The sequence below is a fragment of the Nestor notabilis genome, unplaced genomic scaffold (genome assembly GCF_000696875.1).
Source record: "Nestor notabilis isolate BGI_N333 unplaced genomic scaffold, ASM69687v1 scaffold32251, whole genome shotgun sequence".
Taxonomy (NCBI): Eukaryota; Metazoa; Chordata; class Aves; order Psittaciformes; family Psittacidae; genus Nestor; species Nestor notabilis.
The window spans coordinates 33,953-56,019 of NW_009914773.1; the positions used below are offsets into that span (position 1 = coordinate 33,953).

Genomic DNA, 22,067 nt, shown 5'->3' on the forward strand with positions numbered 1-22,067 from the left:
GTTCCCTAGCATCATTCAAAATTATTATATTGCTGAAGACAAAGCAGTTCAGTTTTCATCCTCTGGAGGATCTCCATCAGACCAGAATGACTCGCTGTATTGATCCAAGGCTGAGAATCAGGCTTTCACTCCCTCAGGAAGATCTTTTCAGTAAACAAGAGCTGGAGAGTGCTTGTGTGGAAACATTAGGATAGCTCAGATCAGGTGTTAGCACTGCACGAGTGCTGTAGACAAGGAACTGAAGCAAGAAGGATCCAGCAGAGTCTTGGATAAGTTTCAGTGAGAAATAAATTGAGTTCTAAAAAGGGGAACACATTCCTTCTTTCAGCTGAATTGCCTGAGCTGGGGTGATAATTCCAAATGGTAAACTTGCCTTCTTTTGGTCACATCTCTTTTCAACAGATACCCTATAAACCTGTGCTCTTCTAAAACAGCACAAGACAGCATTATGTACAAGCCAGCAACACTTCCTAGTTCTATCACACCTACCAAAGCCAGCTACTGCCTAGTTTCTTGCAGAAAACCTGAACATTTGTCTGATGAAACCTGCCCTGGGCTACCTTATCATACCTAAATACCAAATGGGAACCACAACTGCTACTGAATCTTTGAGGCCAATTCCATTCTTTATTCAATTACAGAAATACCTTGTTGCAGACTTTAAAAAAAACGTAAAACATCAAAGAAGCCTCCAAACCCCCAAACCATCACAACTGAGTACATAAGTAGCTCAGTTCTATGTTGGAAAAGATCACTAAACCACTTAGCAATTCTTTTCACATACTGGTAAGAGGAATTCTGCTCCAGGGGTCTGGACTGGCCTGGAAAACTTAAGAGGACACTGAATTCAAGTTCACAGCAAAGGTCAAAAAAGTCTCTCATGAAACTGCAGTAGAATTTCCCTGGGCTCTCAACGGCACAAAGATACTAACGTGCACAACTGCTCAAAGAACTCCAAATCAGAAAAAATAAATAAGTATTGGGTAAGCATATATTTTCTAGAAATCATCCTGCCAACACCAATATTGTATTTACACAGCTGGGATGTGTTCATGTTTTGTAAGAAGTAGCATGAGATTTGGAAACAATCCAGAACCTCTCAACTTCTAAAGCTTCCTGTATGAAAGATTTTTGCCATTCCACTGAGTCTGAGAAACATGAAGAAGTTAAAATGTAATCTGCTAAAAAATTAACTTCTTTAGGAGATCACTGCTTCATTGATGATACCCAGTCCGAACTGGTGCTCACCATAATTCCTTACAAGAAATGTGCATGCACTTCTCACATTTATAATGTGAGCATCCACATTTTAATATTCCATTCTTTTAACTAAAACAACAAAAAAGAAAAAAAGAAAAAAGGAAAAAAGGCTTAGGGTTACCATTTCTGGGATCTCTAAAATGCCATAAAGGATCATCCTTTTTTTGTAGATTTTACTATGAACTTCTTGATTTTTTTTCTTAATTGTCTCTTCTGATGAACATCAGATTCCTTTAAGAGCTACCACCTACTGGCTCAAAACCAAATTTAATTTTTTAAGGAGTAAACTAAGAGATCAAGTACTACTTTTCATTTTTTTCAAAGTAAATGTTGTCCCCTAAAATATAGTCACGTAAATCATCAAAATGGAGGCAGACAATCTATCTGCCTTTAGAATAACAAGGCAGATACTACAGTATCAGCAAAACTGAACAGAGTACTCAATCTCCATAAACAGCTGCAGTTAATATATTGTCACAAGATCACAAGAGAAAAAAACAACAAACCCTAAGCAGATGCAGATAGTACTTCTATCTCTAGCTAGATTCTATCTAGCTACCACTGAAGAGAAATTAACTTAATGATGCAAATGCAAATTAAGTAGATTGCAGAGATTACATCAAGCACTTCCTAAACAATACAGAAAAACATCTAACGTATTAAAGAAAATGAACTTAGAAGAATCCTTCTTGTCAACATTAATACAGAAACTTTTCAAAGGCCAGGCAAATCATTGTACACACCCATACACTGTTTTTTAGAATATGTTATAATTTTTCACCAGAATATATTGTGTAAATTACAGCATAATACTGGTTGTCAGGGAAGATGTTAAAAGCGCAAACTGCTAAAGGTAGCATTACTTTTAAGACTATACAGAGTATTACATCCTGTTAAAAATAAAATATTCTTATACAACCTTACTGGAAAACTGTGTTAGCTCTACTCAGTAAAATCTGAACAGTTAAAAATGTATTATATCTTGAGAAATAGCTAAAAAATTTATTCAATATATCACATACCACTGCTGCCTTACTGTGACCTCATTTTAATGACCACTAGAGGATGCTATGAGAACAATCAGACACAGTAAAAAATAAATTGGGACTGTACTGTGCCTATAAAATAATTTCATTTACAGAAAAATATCAGTTTATGAATTACTTCAAGGTTACTAATGTTCCAAATCAGGAGTTGTCTCATAAGCTTTTCAGACATTTGGCAAAAAAAATGAACCTCAAATTCATAAACACACATGCTTTTGAAAATAACAAAAAGTGAGTCTACATCCTTCTTCCCTGTGCCAGAAGAGTTTATTATAGAAAAGTTTCGTGACTTAAAGTACCCTGGTATTTAAAACAAGGAGACAAGGAACAGCTTTCCAACCAAGTGGACAAATTGATGATATCCCTTTAGCTATTGTAATTCATAAGAAAATAACCTCAGAATTACAGTTTTATAGATGATAAATTATTCAGTGGCATACTTACTTCATCCATTTTCATGCAAGTGCCAAAATCTGCCAGCTTCAGATGCCCATGTTTATCTAAAAGCATATTGTCAGGCTTCACATCTCTGTGTATCAAGCCCATGGAGTGAATTGCATCAAGAGCAAGAACAACTTCGGCAGTATAGAACTTGGCCCATTTCTCAGGCACATCGTAGTTGCTCATAAGGTTTACAAGATCTCCACCTGGCATGTATTCCATTACCATGTACAAGTATTTGTCATCTTGAAAGGCACAAAATAGCTGCAACATTAAAAAAGGAAAAGAGCAAAATTACTTCTCAGAGACAGCTAGGAAAAAGAATAAGGCATTTCATCTTGAAGTTTCATTAAACCAGAGTATATGTTTTCAGACTAATGTAAAGTAACTTGATTTTTTGTATCTAGATAATCTACATTTTCTATTAATTATGACAGTACCTTGAAATTTAATGAACTTCAAAAGCCCCTCATTTTCATTTTTAAGAAAACATAAAAAGATTTTCTGGTTATTTCAGTAGTATAAGCTTCTGTATACCCATGTTTGTCGACATTAAAAATTATCACTGAGTCAAAAGGCAAAATACCAGACCTGAGCTAGGGAGCATCATGTATTGATCTGAAAATAGTGTAACAGTGAATAGCATCTGAATTTCCGTATCTCTGTACTTCTTCACAAAAACAGTTGCCACTACTGATTTTATCCTAAATTAACACATATATTGAAACAAGAAAGAAGGAAAAAATTGTTCCTGAAGACAGCTATAACATAATACAAAGAAATTATGCTTAACAATAAAATAATGGTCCGGTATAGGTTGCACCTTGCATGTTTCCTACCAGCACGATAGTGAAAGTAAGTTTAGTCTTTTTAAAATGTATTTCAGCTGTAGAGTGCTGAAATTTTAGAGATTTCACCCAGCAATCACCAGGTCTGAAAACAGCCCAGACCAGCAAAAAGCCTTACTATCCAATGTTCAATGACAGTCTCTGAAAGTCTCTCAATTTATTTCTCAGGGAATACTGCTCCTTTACATCAAAAACTAAAATCATTCACATCCTTAAGTTACCCACACAAAATTCAATTGCAAAAGAGGAGATGTGGAAAGGAGAAAATCAAGAATGGGTAGTTTGTGGAGGACAAGGAACCATGAAAGGCAGGAACATTATTATCGAGATTCGACCTTTCGATTAAAATTAATTGTGTATTAGTGACAGAAGACCTATAGTACAAATACATAATTTAATACATATATATTGCACTGTATCTGTTTTCACAAATATACAATATATAATATGTTAATGCATTTGTTCATTAAAATCTAAATTAAAATCCAAAACACTCTCTGTATTCTCACATGTAAAGATATTAATACAACACAATAATAAATAACAACATTATGCCTTTATACAGCACTTTCACTACTGCCATCAAGGGCTTTCATTAAAAATTAAAAAAAAAAAAAAAAAAAAAAAAAAAAAAATTCTCTAGTACTCTGGTTTCACTTGTTTCTTACAGAAAAATGGCAGCACAGAGAAGAAGCGTGATCTGTCCCAGTTTCTAGCTCAGAACAGGACCTACATCTTCTTAAAGCCAGCTCAATGTCCTAGCCCACTGGACCACAATCCCTAAATACAACACACTAGTACACTTCATCACAGAAGGCACAATGACAAATGAATCAAGTGTAGTTGCAATTTACAAACACACACATTTATATCACAGTTGCTACACTTTCCCTTGAAAACTGAGTTTCGTACATTTCTTGTTACTCTCAGCTGCAAGTGAAAAGTAAAAATCATTCCAGACAAGTACTGTCATTAGAACAAAAACAAAGAACTCAATAAAAATTCATCTATTTGGTTAAGTATTTCTGCTGAATATAGGCAAGAATATTCTCAGAAGAGGAAAACATCTGAATAAAAAAACTTCGTAAAACATTTCTTGCATACATGAGGTAAAGTGTTATGAAGAGCATATGGAAACCGTAAGGTCAGTCTTCACTTATTAAACATACAGAAGCATGCCAATATATGTGAGAGCATTTAAGCATATTAATTATTTAATAAAATGAAGTACTAACAATTTCTCTAAGCATACGCTTTCACTACTCATTTATTAATTTGTATAATTTACCAGTTACAACAAACTGCAATATTTGGTACTAATTCTTCCAAAAGGCATAATTCTATTACAAACACAATGATGATACACGTCATGAGAGAGCTGCAAACAACAGTGTTCAAAACCAGCTGAGGAAGTCAACTTTCCATTACTTGGATATTACTTCTGAGCTGACCACTAAACATGCAGATGGTTTCAAGGAAACTACTGCTACAATCTCCTCTCTTACAGGAGACCCAGAGCATGTCCTCAGCCATCTATCTACCAAGTCACAGCTGAAGACAGAACTACTCAAAGCACTCTCAGTACTAATTGCCTGTGATTAATTGACTGTATTGTGGGAAAAGACTGGAAATAACATTGACCTTTGTTACTATATTTCTATACAGATTTTTTCTTAGTTGGAAACGTAACCTCCCTATTATTCCAAATAATTATGTAGTTATTTCAAAAATCTGTTTAATTGTTTTATGATGCATTTGTAGTCACTAAAATATAATCAACTGTCTAACACAAATACACAGAACTCATTGAAAGTGCTGTAAACATGTATTTTTTAAAAGCAAAAACTGAACCTAAACCATGATTTGAGTTTAGACGTAAACTCAAAACCAGCTCAAGACTGGGTAAAATGTATGGCTTTATTATTATTTTACTGTTACTTGTCATCCTTACCTGAACCACCCATGGGCTGTTGGCGAAGGCCATGATATCTCTTTCTTCCCAGAAAAAGGCTGAATCTGATCTCTTGATCATTTCAAATTTACTGAGTAGCTTCATTGCATAAACCTTTTGTGTCATTTTATGGCGAACCTGTTGGTTGAAAAAGAAGAGAAACGACGTTTTTAAAGTGCCTTGCAAAAAACCAATTAATACTGGCATAGCATATGCCTCCTGTGTGCAAGCTGCTTTCTGGGATGCAATGCCTTCAGGTCTTCATATACCCAGTTTTCTACACTGTAAAGATTTAAGAACTTTCAAACCTGGGAAGAAAAACCTAACAACTGCTCCAGAAAAACAGCAGGGTGGAACAAGAAGGATGTCAAATGAAGTAATATATGCCAGAGCCTGGCCAACTGCTGCAGCTGCCACTGCAACCCCAGAAGAGGAGCTGAATGATGTGTTACAGGCTGCAGGAGCTCTTAGGAGGCAGTTGTTTTATTGAAGATACACCCATACAAGCACATACGTCCTCATCATTGCTATGAAGATAAAAATGAGAGCTGACTCCAGTAGTCTGCTCACTCAAACTGAAACTAACCCCCTCATCCTCCCACAACAAAACAACCAACCAACGAACACCAAAAAAACCCAAACCAAACACAGCCCATAACTCAGAATCAGAAAAGTACCATCTTTCTTTAAAGAACTGGACTGCTGCTCTTAACATTTCCTGAGTAAACGTGCGAACTTCAAATCACCCAGAATGCACACACCCAAAAGATTATTCTGTTTACAGAAGAAAAAGGAAATGCTCATTAAAAGTTCCATTGTGTAAGGAGAAATAAAATGCAACCGCTTATACTTTCTTATTTAAATACCATCTATCCTTGCATTTACTCATGTTAGAAATTCTGCAAGCAGCCCACTTCAGGCTCTTCCAATTTCTATTTTTCACAAAAAAAACATTGCTCCAGTTTCTTAAGTAGGTCTTAAATTCACTTTACATAGCGTAAAATTAGTAACATAAATCCTGTTGGAAAATTAGAACTTTTACGAAAAAAATCTCAAAATATTTTTTAAAACTTCATCTGAATACGGACATGAAACAAGATCCTTAAGGTACAGACTGTAAAGTCATTAATCTGTTAATGAAACATTAGATTTATGCTACTTTATGAAACAACTACTAAAGGACCAGTTTTTTAACATTCTTGAGTGTTCCTTGCAGAAATCGAGGTGAGAAGTATTAAGCTGTAAGATGTCAGAGTCAGCACAAAAAACAAATGAAGTGCATCTTAAGTTTCAGTGTCTTTTCTCCACATGAAAATAAAAAATTCAGTGGACTAATTTGTGAAATCAGAACCAAATGGTTAAGATTTTCTGGTGCATTTAAAAGCCTCCCATTTAGTAAATTAAAACATCTCTCTCTACCTCTTAGTTTTACACAATGTCTGAGTTTAATAATGCTACTTGAAAGAATGTTTAATAGGCCCTTTTCCTGAACAGCTGTAAATGTTTCAGGTTCATTACAGCTGCAGTGCAAAGCTTCAGAGAGGCACCTATTTGGTTTACAAATACGGGAGCATCAGCCTTTTGCTCCTGAGGGGCCGTAAACATTAATGTTGCTGAAACCAACAGGAATGACCTCTAGAAATATGATAAGGTGTGTGTGTAATCTTGGAAAAGGTGAGAACATGAACAGAAACAGGATTATTTATGAATCTACCGTTCTTGAAATTGGGTGTTTTTACTCTGAAGATACAAGTACAAAAGTTTTAGCATGAGGATCTTGCATAGGTTAGCACTAACCAACAACTTTCCATACAGCTAGATCAAAACACCTCCAACCAAACACCAAACCAGAAACACATTACATATGTGTATTAATAACTCTATAACCTTGTACATTTTAAGGCACTAACAATTAATCTGCAAGTGAAGGTGTCCTTTAAAAGGCTTTTGAAAACTATCTCCTTCCTTTTTACCAGTCCCACATGGATTACTTACACTTAGTGGTACACCGCAAACTATACTCCATAATGTAGAGCTTTTGTAATCCTGCTCAAAACCAGAAGAAAGAAACACAAAGACCAGCAACCTCAAAAGGATACTGTTTAACTGAAGATGCATTTTCTGTGACTGTTCACGTAAAGCAACGCATTCAGTAGTTTACTCAAATCACAGTGTACTCTTGCCAGTGGGCAGTGTGCATCACTGCCTTCATTTACAAGAATAATTGTTTCCCACTGTTTGGGGAGGGGGGGAAAATTCTTGGGTAAGTCAGCACAGTCTGATGCTCATGCATAGGAGAAGCAAAGTAAACAGGGCTACGGGGACCAGAAACCAGTCTGCGCGCCTCTTGAGGGTCATGCCAATAGGTTATTAGTTGGCTAAATTATTTCTTGAGGTATTTTCAACAGAGGTTCATTCTCTGTACAAAACAACAAGGAACCAAAGGAACAGCTAGCATACTGGCACACACAGAGACTGGTGTATTGACACAACTTACAGGTGAACAGACCTACCTGTGATAATACTCCTTTATCACCATCATGGCCACTGGAGACAGCCTATTTAGCTGCTAGCCACTGCACTCTTTACCCAGAGCTATATTTGCGCATACATGTATTGGCTCATACCAGATTATTCATGTATTAAACTGTCATGATGTTTCAATTTCTTCCAACTGTTTAAATGAACTGCCAAATTTAAACTGCAGCTCACCAGAGTAACTCTCAAAATAGGTAGGAAAATCCCTTCATGCCATCAGCCCTGAGTAACATGGCCTCATTTAACTTACGAAAATGCATAAAGAAGTAAGAATTTCCCGCTGCTCTGCTTCATCAATCTAAGACTTTCAAAAAATAACTACATGCAAAATGAATCCCTAATTTCTACAGCATTCATGTCAGAAGTCAATGTGTAAGCAAAAAAATAACATATCCATTTGAAGCTATCAGATTGAGAATGCATACTGATCATGGTACCATCTCTTATGATGAAAATGAAGATCCTAGAGTGGAGTTGTGAAATGAACTCTAGGGTTTGAAATAATCACAAATATCCTGAAATACTTGAACAGAACCCTAAGAAGTTACTACAGATAGGGTACCAAAATTCATGTCCTGACAAATTTTCAGGTAATAGACCACGACTGCTTTATTTGTATTACTACAGAAGGTACAGATCAGCAGCGGCTGGGGGACTAAACCTAATAAGGAAAGCACTTAATGGAAAAAACTAAACCAGCACCAACCACTGACTTGCAACACTAAGAAATCACATAGTAAAGACTGCCACCTGGACCATCCTTTACTACCCAAATACAAGAGCTAGCCTTGCATTAGTTTTCTATTCGAGTACATGATCAAGTCAGCCTGCTGGGTCACTGCAACATTACACTACTTTATGATTAGACCAGGGAGAGGGAACTAAGGATGTTTCAATTTCAAATCAATAGGATTTTTCTTCAGTGAAAACAAACAAGACGTACTCAGGATGTGCTTTCATAAATTACTGTTTCTGCATAAACCACAAGTAACATATTAAGCAACTTAATTCAATTTTTCTGTCTGCCATAGACACCAGCCACTTTTATTCACAGCACTGCGTAACAGAAGCAACCTGGCAGCTGGCAATTATTTTCTTAGCCTTCCCCATCACTACAGACCCAGCAAAGCCAGAGGCCAGAGCTCAAGAGTAGAGTTTAAGACGCCTGAAGTTACAAGCAAATTGTTTTTCTACCAAAGTCAGATGCTCACTTGACTGGACTGATTTTTTTTTATTAATTTTTGAGGGGAGGAAAGGAGGAAAAGTGAGGCTTTTTTTTTAAATCTAGCTGTATGATACAACAGTAGAGAACATGGCTTTTTTTTCTTCTAGAAGCTGGAAAGCTGATCTCTCCCACACCACTTCTTTCACAAGAAAATGCCAGACTGAAGCAGAAAGCTTGGGGAAACAAAATTAAATTAAGGAGGACATAGCTGACTATTTTATGCTGTATATGAATAAACTTATAATTTGGCTTGTTATATTCAACTATTTCAAACACGTAACAAATATTTGTGCTACAAATATTTATGAACAACGGCACACACTGATAAGGTGACATTCATGAATTTAACCCATGTACTTCATCATGTTTTATTTATGGTTCTTTCTGCGTTTAGCCCCCACTGAAGCAAATTTCTATTTTGATCACAGAATGTGTTGCAAAATATTTTGATTACTGCAAATCCATCATCTGCAACTGTGGTGTTAACACTCTGAATGGAGCAGAAATAGATAGAGCTTAGCTCAATAGTTTAAACTTGTATCATACCTTGAGAGGCAAAAAATCTAGGTATGTATGCTCTCATCACCAGCTAATATTAGTTCAGATCTACAGCTGTTTATTTATTAACCTACTGCTTTTTAGCTGTAAGACTGCGTAACATCATGATTTCTACTTACATTTTTTACATCCCAGAAAAAGAGTGTTCTTTTAAATTGGCATTAAGTACAGAAGAGCTCTATATGAACACACAGAAGTTCCCTTCCAGAACCAAGCATTCTTAGGTTTCCTTATCTGGGGGCTTGAAGGGCTTATATAAAGAATAAAAAACTCCCATAGGAATAATGAAAAAACAAAACAAAATCATCATTATATGACCAAGTTACTACACATTTTACCATTACATTATAATGATGAGGCAAACGAGAAGTTTGTCTTCAGACCCCTCAGACTACTCAACTGCAGTGCACACACTTTGAAAAATCAACTCTACTTTAGAATGCAAACTGTGCATGACCCAGTGAATTAAGAAAAAAAGTTTCCATTCTAAGCCAGAACAAAGAACTTACATTTGAAATGAAACGTTAAGAAAATGAAAATTATTCATAAAAACCTATAGGTTCTTAGAAATATACATATAAAAAAATATATTTTGATTTTTGAAGCACATTAAAAATATAATTCCGTTGGATGCTCCCAGCAAATACATCAGCATGACTTCCAAAAAATGCACAACTTCTATTATTGGGATCTTCTCTTCTTCATCTCTCCCTCCCTGCCCCAAGAAATGAGGAACTGCTGCTTACAACCCGATTCTTCAGTGACTTCTCATGCAAGTGCATGAAAAGGAGCATCTCTATTAGCTGCTATAAGTGGATACATATATAATGATTAAAATGTCTAATAGAAGACTTTAAAACAAACCATCTGATGTAACTGTCAGTGAAAAAACAAAGAGTAGACTGCTTTCTTAGAAATCTCCCTGCAGCAGGCCCTTCACAAATAAGCAGGGTTCTGCTGAAGGTTTTGGTTTTGTTTTTAATCTCTTCCAGCAAGGATATAAAAGCATATAAAGATAGATATTAATTCTTTAAAGTTTTATTTGAAAAGGGGACTCTTAAGAATCTTTGGAAATACTCCTCGCCATACCTCATAAATTCTTCTGCACTAAAAATCTGCAAATGACCCAGAAAGAAATAGGGAAGAGAGAGCTATATTCTCATGTTGTCACACTTGGATGCAGTTGCCTTAAAATCTGACATAAATGAATAAAAATTGTCAACTGAATGTTAACTGCTATATGAATTACATCTAAATTTGCACATCACCCATGGGTCATATAAATGGTCTTAGGCTAGTTGCAGGGGGTTTCCCAGTTCTGAACAATTTCACTAATACTAATATGCAGAATGAAAATAATTTTATAAATGGCTAATAAATTTATTGCCATTATATGTTGTGGAACTCCTGTAACACTTGAGAACTAAGATCTTGCCACATTTCTAATAAAGTTCCAACCATTTCTGTATTTTCCAAAATTGCTTTACATTTTAAGACAATAGGATTGTCCTGGCTTCTAGTGCTAAATTCCATGTCAAAAGGCACAAGCGAATAGGGAATTTCTGTACCTTGTAGCAACAAGATAACAAGCTTCAATTGCTGCAAATTAGTCACTCCCCTTTCCATTGAAAGATGTGACTTGCTTCACATCTCTCTTCCTCTAAAATCACATTGCTCAGCTGGTGCACAGCTCTCTGTTAAGCTCATGGTAACTTGTCCTCAGTGTTTGTATTCTCAGATTCTATCCACAGTTTATTTCAAAACTGACATATCAGTCCATTTTATACGTATGTCCACATTTTTGTGCTATTTATCACACAGTACGAGCTGGAAGTCCAGGAAAAAGTAAAACTGAATGAAAAGCAGACCATGCATGAAGTTACTTGATGTATTCTGATTGCCTTTCTTAAAAAAATATAATTTCTCCACAATATAAATTTAAAAAGTAACCCCATTCTTACATTAGATATTATATAGGATACAACGTTGGTTGGACAATGTCTTAAAAAAAAAAATCTTATGTGAGTCATGTCAGTTAACTAGAATGACAGCATCACAATTACAAGAGCAAAACAATTTTTCTGTCACACTATTAGCTTCCTCTTTCATAGGAAGGTTTCAGATATTGCTATGCAGTGATACCTGAGGTAAAAAAAGAGTTAGAACTACCATGAACTGCCTTTTCCACTTGATCAAAGGATAGCAAACTGTTCTCTAAGAACCTGAAAATCCATCATGTTTTAAACTCAAAGGTACTGTTTACTATGCACAGAAATGACATCATGATACAATGAAAATAACACTACTTCTTTGCAAGAATGCATTTTTAGATATCATGCATGCAAGCCTGAAGAAGGTTTTGGCTAGAGCCGTAAATCTGTCTAATCATTAAATCATTACATTCTTACCAGCTGCACTTCTCCAAAAGCCCCTCTTCCAATCACTTTAACAACATCATAGTCTTCAGCTTTCATTTGTAAAGCTCGGATTTTTTCCACAATCTTCTCATCTAAAACAAATCAAACAGAAGTTGTGATAATGCATGTACTAATAGAATACAAGAATCTTATCTAACTTTTTTCATTAAGAGTCAAAAAAAGCTGTATTTATTTGAATATTTAGAGCCTTCTTAGCAATTATTTGAAACCTGCAGTCACTATTAATATCCCTTTTCATTACAGTTTGGAAATCATTAACCATCTACCTTTGGCTGTAACAGCTGAAGTGCCTTTGGGATTTTGCTGACTCTCATTTCACATCTCTAATAATCATTCATGAGCTTACAGGAACACTCTGGTAACAAGAAGAACCAGAGATGCCTAACTTGAAACTTCAATTACTCGTTGCGACAGGATCCACTGACACTACACCAATAATGCAGGGGTGTGAAGTACCTGGTTCACACCAAAACACTGCAAGCTGCAACCTACTCCTAGGCACCTGGAGGGTTCAAGAGCAGACAAACAGCAAGGAATATCTCCCTGTAACCTCCATGTACAACTTCAGATCACACAAGCATATGACTTCAAATCCACTCATTCGTCCCATATGAAATAATGATTCAAGTTTATGTATGTATACGTAGCTGCTGGCCACCTCAAAGTGCTTTTTAGTGTTCACTGCACATGTAGTTCTACCTTTTTAAAATTAGGTCTACAATGCTCTGTTGAAGTATCCTCTAGTGCAATACTCTGTAGACAAACTGTCTTTCAGTATTTTTCTTGTTGGCAGTTGTGGGAATCTGTAAAGGCAACCAGTGAAATTCTGACCTCAAACAACTTCTAAAAACATGCAAGGTCCTAGACTCTTCAATTTTGTAAATGTAGCATGCTAGTGAATGCATTCCTGGCTAAATGCATTTAAAAAATCTATTCTTATTACAAGCACAAAAGATAATTGGAGCAATGAATGGAATCCATAATACTAGAGGTAATCTTTCTTAAGCGTGACAAGCTTTGGCACTACCCCCATACATGCTTAGAGGAAGAACAAAAAGCGAACAGGTTGTCTGGAGCAAGACCTCTACCAGGGAAGAGCATGAAATTGTATGAAAAGCTGTGGATGCTTATATTCAGAGAGAAGCAGAGGTGTACGTTGCAAGATTCATGTTTAGCATCAAATACCGCAGAATTTGATTCCAAGAAAGGCATTAAAGTGGATCTCAGATGTGAATACAAGCAAAACAAAGAGGGATCAGAGATCAGTTAATTCAGTATGACATTAAAGATGACATTGTCAGAGAGGAGTTAATGATAATGAACATCCAGTAAATAGTTTAACCATTCCTACATATTCATGAACCTGGCAGCTACAAGCAATCCAGGAGATGCCTGACTATCAAGAACATGCCTTTTGACCTAACTGAGCAGCAAGCCCAATCAGGAAGACACTCAGAGCTATTACTCACAAACAAAAAAGAACTGGCCAATGATGACAAAGTCTGTGGCAGCTTGGCTGAAACAACCATGAGACGCTGGGACTTAAGACCCTGAGAGAACTGAGGAAGGAAAATAGCAGACCTTAGACTTCAGGAGAACAGATGATGGCTTGTTCAGGGAACTCACTGGCAGGATCCTGTGGGAAGCCACTGAGGAGGGTAGAAGAGTGGGTTGATCTTCAAAAATGGTATGTTCACAGCACAAGAGCAGTCCATTCCAGTGAGTTAGAAACAGAGCAGGCATGGCAGAGAGCCAGTCTGGCCAAATGGGTAACCGCTGCCTCAACTCAACCACAAAAAGCAGGTTTGGAAAATGGAAGAAGGGAAGAGCTACCCAGCAGGAATCTTCCAAGCATGGACTTGGGAAAGCCAAGCTCATCTGGAATTGAAACTAGCCAGGGTTATGAATGGAAACAAGAGACTCTATAAATACACTGGCAATAAAAGAAAGAATGAGGCAAATGTGGGCCTGCTGCTGTCAGTGGGGTAGGGGATCTAGAGCCAAAGGACATGGAGAAGATCGAGGTACTCAATGACTTTCTTGTCTCAGACTTCACTGGCAAGCTTTGCTCACAGGCCTACCAGCTCCCCACAGCTAACAGCAATGTGGGGCAGCGAAGTACTGCAGTAGAGGAAATCGGAGTTAAGGACCAAGAAAGCAAAACTGACATATGCCGGGCCATGAGACAACACAAATGCATCTGAATGTGTTGAAGGGGCCAGTCAACACCACTACCAGGTTGTTCTTTATCACCTTTGAAAGGTCATGGCAACCTAGGGAGGCTCCTGATGACTGGTAAAGGGCAAATGTCACGTCTGTGTTCTAGAAGGGCAACAAGGAGGATCCACAAAGCTACAGGCTGGAACAGCATGATGATTATAGAGCAAATCCCTCTGGAGTCCGCTTCCAAGCCCTTGACGGACAAGAAAGGATGGGAACAGCCGGAATGGATCTAAAAATGGACAAACTGTGTTTGATTACTCTGACTGTCTCCCAAGACGAGATGTCTGTCTTGTAGATAAGAGAATAGCAGTATACATTTCCTTGTCTTGACTGTACCATGACTTTTAACACAGCATCTCAAAGTATCTCTGTAGCCAAACAACACCAACATGGATTGTACAGAGAAATTACAAGGTGACTGGAAAACTCGCTGAAGAAAGAAGAGATACTAAAAAAACAACTAACCAACCCCCAAACAAACAAGCAAACAAAACAAAAAAAACCCTACCCCACATATATATAATGACAGAATATATATTAATAATGAGGGAAGAGAGACTGCCGGTAAAGTTGAAAGGACAGAGGCAACTAGAACCTCAAAAGACATATCTGCTACATTCAGTGTAACAATAAGACCGTGAAGCAATCCAGAGTTCAGAGAATTCTGAGGCTGTTTTCTACAGTGAATCATGAAAGCTTAGACATAAAGCACAGGACAGCAACAGCTTCACCCACACCGAGTTTATTATTTCAGTCATGACATGAATTAATTTTGCAGTTTGAGAAGGGAAGACTTCCTTGGAATCTTACTTAATTGCAGATCAGAAGCTTTGGCACAAGACAAGGAGGACAAATGCAAATTCACAGGAAGCAGCACTAGAGAAGGGGTATCAGCAAATTTCAAGTCAAAGAATGTGCAATTATGCATTTGAACACAATGTTACATCTCATGAGGGAGAGGAATCACGTGAATTTATTTTCAAATGTTTCTGAGATGTTTCAAATGTTTTCAGATGTGTGAGATGAGATGGCAGGGAGTTAAACGTGTTGATAAATACGGTGTAGTTTTACACAGTTCCATTATTGGAGGAATACTTCCCTGTTCAAAGTAAAACACAAAAATTACAAACAATGTTAACAGAGCTCCAGTGAAACGGTTTTAGCACTGAACACTACAGTTAAGCAATGAAAAACTCAATGATGTATCACATAAGCAAATGAGATACCAACTGAAAAATCACCAGTTTTATCAACCCTGTGAAATGCTGAGGATGGAGAAATCCTACCTGCTCTTCTAAAATACGAGTAGAGTATTTCTATTGGAATGGACCTAGTCCAGCTGCCTGACCACTTTAGGCTTGACCAAGATGCAAAGCATGTTATTAAGGGCATTGCCCAAATGCCTCTTAAACACTGACAGGCTTGGGGCATCAACCACCTCTCTAGGAAGCCTGTTCCAGTGCCTGACCACCCTCTCAGTAAAGAAATGTTTCCTAATGTCCAGTCTAAACCTCTCCCGGAACAGCTTTGAACCATTCCCACACCTCCTGTCACTGGATAACAGGGAGAAGAGCTCAGCACCTCCCTCCCCATGTCCCCTCCTCAGGAAGCCACAGTGAGCAATAATGTTGCCCCTCCTAACTCCTTTAATTAAAACTTAATAATCTTAGTTAATAACAATAATCATCAGGTAAGGTCACAGGTGTTGTGGAGGTATCAGTTATACAGACAGACTGTTTATTTTGTCACAAAATTTAACAAATATGGAACAGATAATCAAAGCATGGAACTAACCTGAAACAAAAACCAAGGCTGCAAGAAAGCAAGCTCAGAGAAACCCTGAAGCAATGTCATAATTACAACACGCTGGATCATATGAATTAGTTCATGTATCACATAACATGATCTAATTCAAGGTGCAGGAGACCTTTTGAACATTATCCTTTTAGTAGAGGACTGCATTTTTGGAAGGTTTCACACAGATGAGTTTGTACATTTGTGGTACCTATATGCACAGACTGTACCCAAAAGCCTCGTGAATCTGCAACAGCACGACGCCCAACAGAACAAAAATGTTAGATTTAAAGGAAGATATTAGATGGACTCCCCAGCCCCAGAATATAATTGAATCTTATAAAAATATTGTTACATTTGAGAAAAAGTCCTAAAATGTGAGAATGTCATCATGTATGACTCAGTTTTCTTCTTTTAACACATGAAAGGACTAGGAATGCTGGATAGCGAGAGTATTTAAAGACAGCTTTTGATTTACTACTTGAAAATGCCACTATAACCTTTAAACAAATGAAGATTCACTTTCTGAAAGGGCAGAGTGTTTGGATCACCACTGACAGCTGGCAGCAAGAATGTGTCTGAAGGTTACAAGTGCTTGTGAAAATGGAATAAATACCTGAACAAGAAGAGTAGAAGGGGGTGGGGAAGAGGAGAAAAGCAAGCTTTTCTGCTCTTAAAGGGAGGAAAAAGTCATATTCAGATTATTTTCTTAAAAGTTTAAAAGAATGTGTATCAGGCAGTTCTGGGGCATGTATATATGAGGAGTAAAAATGCAAGGAAGTGCAATTTTATCCACACAGAGCAGACAGAGTCAGTGAGTGCTGCTACGGAGCACATTAAGTCAAAAGCTGCTGCCTTAGGCAAAAGCCTAGCCCGAAGTTAAACTAAAGAACAGCCAGGAAGTGCTGCAATCCCACACCCACCCAAAACCAAAGAAAAAGCACAACAGAAAGAATGAAGTAATTAGGGGTGCATACATGTTATCTGGTCAAAGGTGTGTGAGTTACAAGAAGCTGCTGGAAACTTTACAGAAGCAGCAGAAATTAGAAAGCATAGTTTCAGACAGGCTAGTGTTTCCCCCTCCAGGTCAAAGAAAAGGGGACACAAGAAGTACAGTGTCTTGCACAGATGAAAGGAGTGGAAGATAAAGAAACAGAAAGCAACAGTCCTCTGATATGAGATACCCTTGACTCAGTGAAAGTAAGCCCAATGGCAGAACTTAATTTCTATCTACCAAGTACCTGAATGGAAAAGTGGTTAATAACTCTGATCAGTAAGTTGTTTATACATCTGAGACATTCTGTCTTAAACACTGTGGCTCTAATTCATCCTCTGCTTGAGAGAAGTTGCTTATTTGATACCTCTCCCATCACTCCTCTTACCAGAACAGTACCATTAAGAATAGAATCAGAGCCTGACCTGCAGAGGTGACTGCAAAGACCTGGCAAGGAATAGCCTTAATAAAGCCAAAAGAAAACCAGAGGGGCAATTAGCTCCTTAATTCAAGTTCCACGGTGTACTAAATTTCTCAGATTCTTCTTTGGCATCTAACATTTCATCCGTGTCACTGACAGGAAGCATGGAGCACAGAGAATTACAGTCACGACAGGCATTAAGACCATACCAGACAATTCATTTCTGTTGCTAATCGCATGGCTGGCATATGATTCAGCAACTCCAAGCAACATAACAGATTGTAAAGGGAAGAACCAGAACTGTCACTTTTGCAAGAATTTAATCTTAATAAATAGATCTAAGTAAGCATGACAAGAGGAAAATGGCAAAAGCAACCTTCCACGAAGTTTATTCAGGGATTTAGCAAAGCTGCTGCACCAGTGACACACCTGTACAAAAAGTTCCTTCCACTGTAAATAGAAGTTTTCCAACCGCCAAAACATCAGCAAATAATTTTAACAGTAGTTTCCCAATTTTTGAGTGATGCTGAATAATGCATAGGAAGTCATTGACCCATTTAGGGAATCTAGGCTTCTGGATTGTACCCAGTCTTTTGACGGCACCGGTCCCTGTGCTGCTGTGTGGACTTCCTCAACATCCATTCTTCATGCCCTTGTACTCCTCATAATAAGATTATAAATTATTTCATATTTTAAACTGTTGCTTAACACTGTTACTTAATTAGTTAACTTTCTGCTCCCAGAAGTTAAAGGAGTTAACAGGCTATGTAGTACCGGCATGCGAAACCACTACAAAAGGCACATGTCACTAAGATCTATCAAATCTCAAGATGGTAGAAAAAGTGACTTGGAAGAATTTACTCAACCTGTTGTCATAGCCAAGGTGAAAAAAGAGAAAAAGAAAAGATCAAGAAAGATTTGTTACACCGAGCCCATGCTGGAAAGCTTACGTTTCTTTTCTAAAATAAGCAAGCTAGTTTTTGCTCTCAAGAGGACTACAAGATTCTTCTCATTGTTTCAGGAACTAAATATTACGTTATGCTTTCCTGTCTCATAAATGCTCAAAAAAAGCAGCAATTTAACCAGAATTCTAACAGTTGATTAAAGCAATAGAGAAGACTGAAAAGGAATGGTTGTATTACATGAGAAACTTATGTGCGTCTTATAATAAAGATATGCTCTACTTTGGTTCAAGGCCTTAAGAAATAAGAATACTAAGGGAAAGCAGGCAATGAAGGAGTTTCTTGCATATTAAACATGCAAAGAGGCTGCTTTGGCAAAACAGTCACAGATACAGGATACACCAAACTCCTCTAGTATGGGCAATTAATAAACTGTAGCTTTGAGAAATGAGTTAAAACATCTGAGCTGCAGCTTGAAACTATGATTTGAGCTGAATACCAACGTCTCAGCTGAGACACAAACTATTCCATTTTTAAAATAAAATAAGCTATTAATAAAACTTTAACCTGATTAGTAATGACTCGCAGCAAGTCTGAAGTAGGGTGCGTTCAAACCCCTGGGAATATGGTAGGAAAGAAAAATTTCCTTCTCAGTGTTACTGTGGAAGAATTAAGTGATTGACTGGAAGTGTGATGATTATTGCAGTGTTCTCCATAATTTTTGAAGATTTGTGTAATATGGATTAAAAGAATCATAAGCAACTACTGTGAGGGAGATGAAGCACTGGAATGGGTTGCCCAAGGAAGTTGTGAATGCTCCATCCCTGGTGGTGTTCAAGGCCAGGTTAGACAGAGCCTTGGGTCACACAGTTTAGTGCCAGGTGTCCCTGCCCAAGGCAGGGCGGTTGGAACTAAATGATCTTAAGGTCTTTCCAACCCAAACCAGTCTATGATTCTATGACTCTGCCTCAGCTGCTTTGCTTTGCACTAGAAAGCTAGCTCACAAGACGGTCCTGCCACCTCTCTGTGGTTGCCTCAGGAAGCCACGAAGAGGGATGCAGGCTCCAGGCCTGCGGCACAGACCGCTCATCAGAGTCTGTCAGAATCTTTTGACAGTAGTTTTCATCTAGACATTTGCTAAAGCCCTTCAGATGCTGAGAAAAATCAGAATAGATAAGAACTCGCTGTTCCCTAACCAAAGGAAGCAACAACTTACTGTTCCATAAATTAATACAATTCCAAGTCCAAGATAGCGAAAGGCTTCAGCAATCACATGTACACTCTTCCTTCCCACTGATACTTGCTATACTCAGAACAGTTTCCAAAAAAAAAAACCAACAAAAAAAAGCTATGGGTTGAGCATCTTTAAATTGCCAGAACAACAATGCCAGTAAGAACCCAGTTGTCCTCCTGTTTTTTCCTGTACCTGAGCAGCTCCATTTGTGCTAGCACAAGTGCAGAAAATGAAAATCAGAAACTGGTCTTTGCTATTGTTTTGCCTGACTAGTTTTAATGAAAAGAAACAAAGCAACGAACCACACTGCAGGAAAAAACTCAACTGTTCCCAAGGTTAAATTGTTTTCCCATAATTGCTAGCTTTGATAGCTGACAATAGTGGTATTCTGATTAGAAAAGTTTCTAATTTTGTCAACTGAAAAATAGAGTAGTAATGTAAAGGTGAATCTGAACAGCCCACGAAAGGTTACTGATACTGTCATCTACGTCATTTTCTTGCTGTAGCTAGGGCTTTTCCCTCACATCACACATACAGTGCACAGTTGCAGGTAACAAAATTACTTAAAATTGCTGTTCCTAACCCTTTCTTTCCTGAATACCTGCTTGAATTCCATTAAACTCAAACTGAGAAAAATCCCAAAGTATGCCACTCCTTCCTTATCTGCTGTTTCTTATTTACTCTCTTTTCAGTGACTTCTCCAAATGAGACTTTACTGGCAACCATAAAGCTGTACTTCCAGCTATGGAGCTCTGATAAACCTCATGGAGAAGCACTGAATTCCAAACTCACCACAGATCACTACACCAGCCACCATTTAACTGAGGAGCATGAGTGGATATTCAAAGGAGTCCCAGAGCAACGGAGGGCAGACACACATAGCTCTTATCAGTAAAGTGTTAATCTATTTCTCTCTTCACATTTTAAAGCAAATAATCCACTACTTTTAGAAGGGAAAAAAAATTGTTTATCTACATGGATAGAAAACACTTTAAAAAGATAAAATACAGCTACTCTGATGTAAGTCTTCCATTTCCACATGCTAAATAATTCCAAGATTCTGTCTACAGTTAATTTCGGAAGCATCACAAACATTTACACAAAGGTTCAAAAATGCACCAACAGATTTTAAGGTACAATAATTTAGTTTTAATACAAATCAACAGAAGACTTCTCTGTTAGATTAAATAAGACTGTATATACTATGCTGACATTTTCAGTAATTAATTCCTAAAGAATACTAACTGGAACAGGCTTTGCAAATTACGTCACTGTACAAGTTTAAGATAAAAAAATAACATAAACCTGATTTTTCCAACTGCAGTTGGGAAAAAATACAATCTGCAGCTGCTATTTTCCAACACATTTTCAGCAATACAATGACCCCCAAAAATAAAAACTTCTCTGTGATAAAAAATTACTGCATTTTTGACCACTCAGCTTCCTATGACTGAAACAACAACATCATTGCTTAAGAGCCACAAGCAACTTACATCTATTTAAGAAATTATCGATGTTCTTGTTCTTCCTCAGTGCTGGATAATCCAGATCAAGGACCAAAGAATTCAACCCATCCTGAAAAGAAAAAAAAAAAAAAAAAAGAAAAAAGTTGAGTTCTAAAATCTTAATTAACAACTTTCTTAAACCTACTGCACTGCGACTGATGATACATTATTCAAGCACGCATTACACATTCCTAGTAGGCAAATCAAACAAGCTCTCAAGTGTGTTTATAAACCAGCAAAGGAGCTAACACACACTGACTGGCTCCAAGTTGGTCTATAAACAGTACAGAGACATTACCACAGATTAGTGGCACTGGGACTTAAACTGGAGTATTAGTTTTAATCTTCATCGGTAGGTAATCTTATTCATTAAACACTGATTTGAGATACTCAAGTCAATCTGTGTTTCTTACTTTCATTACACTTTTCCTGCATATTCAAGACCTTCATATTTGTATTACCCCTATTATCACTTTGATCACAGTCTCTACCTTCTCATTCTCAAAAACCATCTGCACATTCTCCTTCTTGGAAGCAAGGCAGAACCTAAACTTAACACGACAATTCACAACATAATTCAAGCTCACAAGACTAGATCACTTTTCTTAAGACGCTCAAGAGAAGACAAGCCAGAACTCTACATGCTGTTCTGCTACCAATTATCAATGCCTCCATAGAAAATAGTTGAG

At 37.3% G+C, this 22,067-nt stretch overlaps 1 protein-coding gene across 1 annotated transcript in view; it reads right to left on the reverse strand.

Moving 5' to 3' along the window:
* Window positions 1-21,442, reverse strand: part of ROCK2 (Rho-associated, coiled-coil containing protein kinase 2) — a 54,534-nt gene extending 33,092 nt beyond the window's left edge. Inside the window, exons 1-4 of the mRNA XM_010023815.1 lie at window positions 21,367-21,442; window positions 12,276-12,376; window positions 5,547-5,684; window positions 2,751-3,011 (exon numbers count right to left, since the gene is read on the reverse strand). Of these exons, the coding sequence (XP_010022117.1) occupies window positions 2,751-3,011; window positions 5,547-5,684; window positions 12,276-12,341 (465 nt within the window). The 5' untranslated portion in view covers window positions 12,342-12,376; window positions 21,367-21,442. The remainder of the gene's footprint in view (window positions 1-2,750; window positions 3,012-5,546; window positions 5,685-12,275; window positions 12,377-21,366) is intronic.
* Between the last annotated feature and the right edge of the window lie 625 nt (window positions 21,443-22,067).